Below are 9,228 nucleotides of genomic sequence, written 5' to 3' on the forward strand. Positions count from 1 at the left end.
GGGGGGGGACTCTAACTCAAAGCTAGATGGTCTTTAGTTAAAGCACCCCCACTGCCATTTTGAACCGCGGGGATGCTGACGTGCGAGATGCAGAGGCTGGCTGGAGTGTGATAATTAGCACACTCCACCAGACTCAATTAAACTAGTCTGCTCTGATGCACTAATTACAGCACATCGGAGCAGCCTCCAGGAACGTCTACAGGCACCCAAGGTGCTTTGCATAATAAAGCCTTCTTGTGTGTGTCTAAAGGGTTTTAGCTGCTTTCAATTAAAAAAAAAATCCAACCCTGAACCCATCTCACTCAATGACACAACCTTGAGTTTCTACATTGTTCTTTTATGGGAGATAAAAAAAAGGCAGGAGAGAATCCAAAACAAGTCCATAATACGACATGTAATTTTGGAATGAAAGTGTAACCAGAGGGCATTTGGACGCACATTTGTGCCACATCTCTGGGCGCTTTTAGAAGTGCCCGGCGTATGAATTTGTATAAACAGAGAAACGTGCATCGGTGCTGAGAAAATGGCAGCAGCAGATTTCTGAACTAAAACGCATCGAATCTGCTCTGACATGTCGGATCTCCGACGCGTCACAGCGCAAAAAGGTATGTGTATAAATGCCCTTACGTTTTAACTGAATATTTAAGTTTACCTTCAATTTGCATTTAGAAGTCATATCATCACGCACCTTCACAATTTGCTGTGCTCTTTCAGACAGTTTCACATCACTATCTTCAACCTGCAGTTAAAAACATTTTCCATTTATGCTCACTTCAGATTAACTGGCTTGCTTTTAAAATCGCTTCAATAAAAAAAAATAAAAAATTGCTTGACATTCATGATAAACATCTGTTCTTTATGCAGCTTTAAATGACAATACTAGGTGACAAAGGGTATTTAAACCATGGAAGCTAGATTCAGTTCTTTAAGACACTTTTGCATCCTTGCAATTCTGTGCTGCTTCGGAGACCAAAATGGCCACAAATATAACCCTGACAAGTATATTAAAGCAGTCTTTAAAAATAGGAAGGATAGGGAAAAACTCCTTTCATCTGATTTTTATTGAGGGTCTTATAGTACCTGGTGTTAAAATGTACAAGTTTTGTTAAAAATTATAAAGGGCTTTGAAACCAGAAAAAAAAAAAAATGATCAGGCTTACAGAGTCAGATAACACTTACAGTGACAGTAACCGCACTTAAAATTGACATAAAGTAACTGGAACTCCTACTTCTCTATGACTCTTTGATAAGCCTGTTTTCTGAGAGTTTATATTAGCATCGCTTACCAATAAGTTTAATTAAAACACAGGATTGCAGAATACCATTTTAATATTTATTTTAGTAATATCAATGGTTTTTACTCATACATCTTAACATATTTCTTTTCCCAGTGGTCTGCGTCTATAAAAAAAAATCACTTGGAATACTTAGGATGTATTATACTAACCAACCAAGAAGCATATCTTGGGATAGCTGCAGTCAAAATGATGTAGTTCGTTTCTTTATTAATACTGCCATCTGCAGGAAAGCAAATGTAAATCAGAATAAAAACCATGCGTCTATATTGTGCACATATTTTATTTAATAAGGTTAATTGCTTTTTTGGTCTATACTTTTGCTGATGCTGAGGTTTACAAGTTGCTGTTAACTTTACTTATATAATAATCAATCCCCGAAAATAAGGGTTTCCTTGCACTTAATTTCTTAAAACAGAAATATCCCATCTTTTTTGTACTGTAACAACCCCATGATAAATACTACAGGTTTCCCTTGCTTTATGCAGGCTCTGTATGTGTGAATTTGCTCTTATGCGATGACCCTTTTTATACCAAAAATTCGTTATATGCAAGGTAATTTAACTCTTATGGGATCGGTGTAGCGGAAGCTTGCAGTCAGCTGCTTTGTGCGGTGCATTGTGGGTGCACGCACACCACCCCAGCAGGCAAGTCTGTGGGGGAGGGTGAAGGGGCAGATGGAGGCCCCTGTGGTGAGGGAGGGAGCAGAGCACAGGCAGGGGCAGGGACTGCAGTGAGTGGGGCCCCAGCCGGGCCAGGTGATAGGACAATCGGAGCCCAAGTGGCTTGTCCAGGGTGCTCCTCCACCCCGGCACCAGTGCTGCACGCGAGGGGAGGCACGTGGGCGGCACCACTGTGAAGACCCCAGCCCAGGGACAGCCCCGGTCCTGGCTCCTCCGCAGCACTGGCTCCTGTACCCTGGCCCGGTCCCATCAGCGCAGCGCCCCGGAAGCTGTGAGCCATGAAGCCACCTGGTGGCAGTCCCTGCGGCTGCTGCTTGGGGCAGCTGGTGCCCGTGCTTCTGGAGCTGCAGCTGCCCCAGGAGTGGTGCGGGAGTCAGTACAGTCAAGGTCTTGGAACGTATCCCTATTTGTTACATTAGAAAGCAGGTCCCTTTTATGCAAATTCGAGTTACGGGCTGTTTTCCAGGAATGCATGTACAGCATAAAGCGAGGGAAACCTGTATAAATTCAGCACAACAGTAATGAGCAGCTCAGTTTCTCTCTAAGCTTCCTTCCGTGCCCGTGTACCTCTGCTCTTCAGCTGCTGAATCTCCTCCACTGCTCCAAAAAAAAGCCTGACCTCAACATGTTACTTTATTCCTCAACTGTTTCTTGCCTCGTCTCCCCAGCTCATCCAATTTCTCAAAGTTTGACCCCAGATTCAGTGACACCTTTTACATATAATCGGTATTAGGCGTTTTTAAAAATTATTTAAAAACCACCAAGTGTTTTGGATAACTTGTCTCCCCTCTCGGTCCTTCCTCTCCCGCTCCATCGTTAAAGATTGTGATGCTATGTTCCACTCTTGGCTACAAGCTCTGCCTTGAGCACATCGTTAAGAGACTAAGTATTTTAAGAATTCCTATACATAGACAACACACAAAACCTTGGCAGTTAAGTGGTTTTATTCACTTCAGCACTGTAGAAAACATCTAATGGGGGTTTAAAGATACTTGAGGGTTACCCTCTATATTGTGTATTTTGGGAAAAATTCTATTCCAAAAGCAAAGTTGCATCCGTTCTCTTTTTAGTTTATTTACTGATTTCTATTCAAGACAAAGTAGTGGTTTAGGAAATTAAAAAAAACATTATTTTTCTTTACATTATGAAAAGCAACAAATAGAAGCAACAAGTAAATATTCAGTAGGACTAAGAGACTTCGTCAAGTAATCCTACCAGAGTGAAACAAGTCTTTTAGATTGGATGCAGAGACACAAAACTTCTGTCTATAAAATAACTAACTAACTGGATGATTTAGACTGCTAGACAACTAACATTTCACATGAGATCATTATTAATAACTTCAACATATAATCAGTGGTAGGAACAATATGGAAAGAGAGCATTTTGCTACATTACAAATATACAGAAACAAGTTCAGAGAATAGCAATATGCACATTACAGCTTGACAGTAATGCGGAAATAGTTACCTTTCTCTTTCACACATATTTGGGTTGTTAGAAATGATTCTGAAAAGGCTACAGATCCCAAGCATCCCCTTCCGCCTAGCAAATCTGGGATGTCATATATGGTCATAGCCGCCTAGAGCAAATTGGTGGGAAGGGGGAGGGAGACGAAGCAGAGGAGCCTTTTATTAGATTCCAATTTCTTAGGTGAAATGTTTTGAATACAGCAAGAACAGATTTCACAAAAGTTTTAGCTGTTTTAAATATTATACTTCCACATTACACACAGAAATAAAAGAGCCAAGGATTTTACCAGTGCAATAGGGTTCTGATCTTATGAAACCCAGAGTTCAAAACTCCATCAAGTTTCAAATGATTTTCATTTTCCAAATATCTTTGTATTCCCTCAGCATATCTACATTTATATGCACATGTACTACTTCAGACTAACTAGTCCATGACATAAAAGCTATCTTATATTATACTGAGAACTAAAGAGTTCTTTCAATACTGATAAAGCAATCTAATTAATAAGGTGAATGTTAATAGATCAAACTAAAATACGTCTTTAAAAAAAAAAAAAAAAAATCAAACTTCTCTCTCTATTAAATGCAACCAGGACTGTACCCAATATGATATATCTAACATCACATGGCTCTCCCATTTGTGCTTATATGGAATAAAGAGGTCTAAAAGAACCTCCCCCCCCACAAATCTTTAGGACCAGTAGTAAGCAATGACTATATCAATTGCATGATAAGTCAATTTATGGTATCAATGTTTACCCAATATTATATGGTGCCGATATAAGTCAGTAAAAATTTCAAGTCAAAACCCTTTGAATTTTAGTATTAAAATTCATAACTCCATACTGCTGTTGCAGCAGGAAAGTACTAAAACATTGCTCAGGTATGTGGCTGTTGCATCTTGCTCCTGTATTCAGATTAGGGGCCAAGAAGCAATCTGCACCTAGGTCAAAACGACAAGGACTATAGAAGGTTTTCTGCCTTCTGTTGTATTGTGTGGTCTGCTCTAATACCCCAAGTTAAATATGCCCATATGATTTTAACCAACCCTCTTCTAGCGCATTGGCTCAGGGCACTGGTGACACCCTTATTTCTCTTGCTCTCTTCCTGTAACACTAAGAGAGGGAAGGCGTGGGGTATAGAGTCCCTTGTGAGTAAGGGGTGCTGGAGGGTTCAGAGCAGATATTCCTGTGGCACATGGCTGCCTACAATTGCAAGGGATGGGATTCAAACATGTGATGCCTTCCAGGCCTCTGTTGCCATTTCCAATAAAAGACATGGCATTTCTTGTTTTTGAGTGCATCAGTGAATAGAAAATCCAACACTTCCCTTTGAAAATTACCTAATGAGAGTTTACCATCATTGTTAAACATTTGTGCTTTATTTTCACTTAGAAAGTAGCTGGCTTTAACTTCCAGGCCTTCATTCTTTCCCAGGAGATGAGAAAGCCTTTTTAACACTTTATAACCCTAGCCTTAATAGAATACAGCCCTTAAAAAGAGCTTCAAAGTAAGAATGTACTGTCATACTTTATGGATGAAGATGTTAGGAACACATCTATTCTTCAAGCTTTTACCATGCCAGGCAATGGGGCGCCAAAACATTTTGCTTTGCTGCTCACAAGCTGCCACTTGAATCAGGAATAGCAGGCTAGCAGGAAGGCACTGCATGCCAACTAATTAGCACTGCTCCTTACAACTACACTGTTCCCAGATCAAAAGACAAAAGGTACACAGAAAAGCAAAGTGTACGCGATGATAATGCCTGGCACAGAAGTTTTTGCTTTAAGGTTTGTCTGCTCCATAGAGACATGACTTCCCTGCAACCAGACAAGTATAATGAGGAAAGTTAAGGTTCGCTCAGATCAAATATGGGACTCCCAACACACAGTTCCCCTTGTCTCAACCACTGGGCTAAGCTCCAAAACTTCATTAGGAGAAAAGGAAATGTCGTTAAAACATCTCGCTACCCGTTTTTGCATCCATAAGGCAAGCACTATAAACTGCAGACATTCCAGCTGTCTGCTGGCTCTCCGCAGCTTGCAATCTCAAGTGATTATTTTTAAATAAGGCCATGTATTTTTACTTACAGCAATTCCCAACTATAAAGAGAAAACACTACTATACTTGGACATGGACATAAAACAGCCCAGACATTTGTCGCAGAACTGACAAACGCTACTTACAGTTTTAACCAGATAAAGGCTATCCTCATTGTCCAATGGAATAATTCTAAAACAAAATAATATTTGAATATTTACAAAAAGTTAGCCAGTGTTAAGTGAGAGTTCACAACATGCACTCAGAGTGACCATTTCAGATTGTAATAAACACTTTCCGGAGCATTTTAGTTAGTTAAGCAACAACTGGATTTTAGACAGCACGGTAAGATGACAAGTTTGAGGAGACAAGCTAATTCAAAACACATTTATTTTTAAAAAATGAGAATTTTGAATGAGTTCATGCTGCCCCAGAGATGCTCTGCCAAAACTGTTTCATTTTTCAAATGACACTGAGATTCTACGTAAATATAAATCCACACGAAGAAAAAAAGCGTGTTCTTTGTTTTACAAAGGAAAAAATGACATTTCGTTTTTGTTTAACTAACATTAAGATAACTACTTTTTCATATGAAAAAGATGACAATGAGACTGACCTTCCATGATTATTCACGGCTTGAATCTGAAAAGCTATCTTGGAACTATGGATATAAAGAAAGAGTAATTAATAAAAATATGTTTGTATTGAAGATCTACTATTATCATCTACTAACAATCCGGATCGGTTTCAAAGCCAAAATGACTTTCCAAACAGGAAGAACATGAAGGGGAAGAATAAAATAATTATTGTACTAATTTTTTTAATGCAACAACACAGAGTTTCCAGCTATTTAAGTAGTATATGGGCCAAATTAAAAAAAAATAAAATTGCATAAGTTAAGTGTGATTTCTCAGGGGGGCCAGGGGATGGAGATCAGGGTTGGGCAAATTATCTGATGCTGTTTCACTTATTATAAGTACATCACTACATAACTGAAAATACCTACCATAATGCAGTTTTAAATGGTGTTAAATTAAACGAATCTAGCATGGAGAGAAGATTCTCTTCTGCTGTTTCCCTTGCCTGCAAAGGAAAAAAAAAAGTTTCTTTCCATCCCTGCAAAAGTATCAGGATTACAGAATTCTTAATGTTCAGAGGACCATGCATACTTTGAACAAAGACCATAGCCCAAACATTACTGCAAAATATTAAAGATGCACCAGACTATTAGCTGCCTGGGCTTATTAACCAATGTAACTGTAATATATTCTTCTTGCTAGAAAGTCAAGACACCTCAGTACAGCACGTATAAAAATCATTTATACTTTGAAAGAACGCTAATTAAAACAGACATCTCAGATTCACTAAGGGCGATGTACCAACTTCATTTGCATCAACAGCAATTTGTTCTAGCCATGTCAGATAACCTCCAAAATTTAAAAACAAAATTAAAGCAAATTAAAGCAAAGGAAGCAAAAGGCCTTTACTTTAAATGTTTATATGCATGACAACATGGCAAACGGGACTGGCAGAAGTTTTAAGTTGTTTAAATTAACATTTATGATGGGACTTTCCACCTGGCAGTGGAGGTGTTAGCATGAGTTCCCACTCAGCTGCTGCAGCAGCCCAGGCCTCAGGGGCTCTTCCTCCCTATTCTGGCTTCTGCCACATGCCCACGCTCCAAGGTGCAAGGAAGCACGGCACAGCCAGCTTGTGGTGCTGGGGGAGCCAGCGGCTTAGACCACCTGTGTGGCCCGCTGCCACGGGGGAGCCTGCATGGAGTTGAAGGTTAAGAAAGGGTGCTGTGTGCATGCTGCAACAAGGATTGGGAGGGAGGTGGAGCTGAGAGGAGAACTGTATGGAAGGGGCAACCTGGGGGGACCTGTGTCCTCAAATAGTGTAGCCCAGTGCAGTGTCCAGTCCCTTGCCACTAAAGCCCTGATCTGCGATATACTGAATTGCTATTAGTTACCTTGATTTCACTGGACGTTTTAGCATAACATTCAATGCTAGCAAGTACAGCTTTTAGCACTGCAGCATATATTTGGGACAAGAGCATACTGAAAAAAATAAATACAGACATGGTATTAAACAGATATTGGTTACTGCAGTTAACTGAGTAGAAAAAAAATAGTCAATGTTTCCTATTTCTTATAAACCCAGTTTCCCATGGAGAAAGACACACAGAAGGCCTTACTTCAAGTTGTGTAGACATTTCAAATCTCCAATATTGCTCCTACATAAAAAAATTAAAATTTATTTTAAAAAATTGACTGGAATCGGTCAACTGGAAACTCTGCTACCAACCAGTGAAAGCCCCTTTACAGACTGCATCCTGGATTAGTTTTGCAGATGGTCCCAGTTCTAGATGCCAAAGATCCTAGAAACATACTGGGCTAACCTATGCAAAGGAAGGAATTACTTGTCCTGTAGGTAAAACAAAGCAAACTAACCATGCTGGGGAAACGGCAGTACTGAGCTTGAGCTAGAAATATGACATTTCACATAGATGCGTTTTGTCTATGATTTGCAGGGGTTTCCCTTGGTCTGTTTTATCTGCACAATCTCACAGAAACCAAATTCACTCGCTGAGCTGAAAAAGTAGAGTGCACTAAAAACAATGCAACTTGATGAGTTCCTGATACTGTCATTCTGGCTCACAAATCTGGTCCCATTTTCACTCCAAGTTCCTTGCATACCTTGGCGAGATACGCCTCAAAAACAAGGAAGACCCACTGTTTAATATGCAGCATGATTACTGCAATAACAAAATGCAAAACAAGTTAGTCTCAGGCTGCAACGTTCTGTGTGGAGGAACAAATGTAATCCTACGTATCCTTGGCACCACATAGATTAGAGGATTGAGTAAAAAAAAAAACCAACCCCAAAAAATAAAAAAAACAAACAATTTGTATACCCATTAATTAAAAATGGCCAAATCTGGGATTAAACTGTGCTTCACAAATAACATCCTGCTTTGAATTTTTCCTAAGGAGTGTCAGAAGATGCTACCCCCCCCCGCACACACACAATCTGATTACAGACATTCAAAATTCTGGACTAATCCCAAAAATATGTTATGTATAAAACACTAAATGGGGCTTTTCTTTACAAAGAACAAAGGATAACAGAGAAAGTTCTCTTAGGCCCTCAGGAGTATTTATCTGGCAAACAATAATGTTCTGCTTTATGTTAATAGTTTTGCATTCGTTGTGTCCACAGTAAATGGTGAACTTGTTTTCCTAGTCACTAATTTACAGCATAAATGTCGCCATTATTATTTTCGTTGTCAAATCTCTATTTTCTCAACCTGTCAACCAGGCTTGTGTCTGGCAGGAAATGTTTCACCCCACAGGGAGTAGAAAAAGGCTTCTAAAGCTGCCATATCTAATGAGGAAGATCATCTCTATAAAGAAAGGTTTAGGACTTCAAAACTCAGAAGGGCAACAATAAAGACAGACAGCTGGAGATAACGGCTGTTTGAGAATGTTTCAGGGAATGCAGAAAAGTGGGCATCAAGAAGCTGAAAGTGGCACACGAAAAGGTCATGCCATTGCTGGTAAGGCTCTCCGGGGCACCAACAATACACCCAGGCTAGGGACAGAAGTTGCACGTAAACCAGTTTAAGTGAGCAGAAACTGGTTTATGATAAACCTGGTTGAATGGAGCATCAGACTTAACTGATTTGGGCCAAACCGGTTTATGCAACTTCTGTCCCAGACTCCTTCCTGGTTCAAGT

General features: G+C 39.8%; 1 protein-coding gene across 1 annotated transcript in view; it reads right to left on the reverse strand.

The window, feature by feature from the left end:
* CUNH20orf194 (chromosome unknown C20orf194 homolog) overlaps nucleotides 1-9,228 on the reverse strand; it is a 127,079-nt gene that overhangs the window by 56,345 nt on the left and 61,506 nt on the right. Inside the window, 7 exon segments of the mRNA XM_014518655.2 lie at nucleotides 689-739; nucleotides 1,448-1,518; nucleotides 3,449-3,560; nucleotides 5,636-5,681; nucleotides 6,106-6,150; nucleotides 6,496-6,572; nucleotides 7,462-7,549. Coding sequence (XP_014374141.1) covers nucleotides 689-739; nucleotides 1,448-1,518; nucleotides 3,449-3,560; nucleotides 5,636-5,681; nucleotides 6,106-6,150; nucleotides 6,496-6,572; nucleotides 7,462-7,549 — 490 coding nt within the window.

This window comes from Alligator sinensis, unplaced genomic scaffold (genome assembly GCF_000455745.1).
Source record: "Alligator sinensis unplaced genomic scaffold, ASM45574v1 scaffold12_1, whole genome shotgun sequence".
Lineage (NCBI taxonomy): Eukaryota > Metazoa > Chordata > Crocodylia > Alligatoridae > Alligator > Alligator sinensis.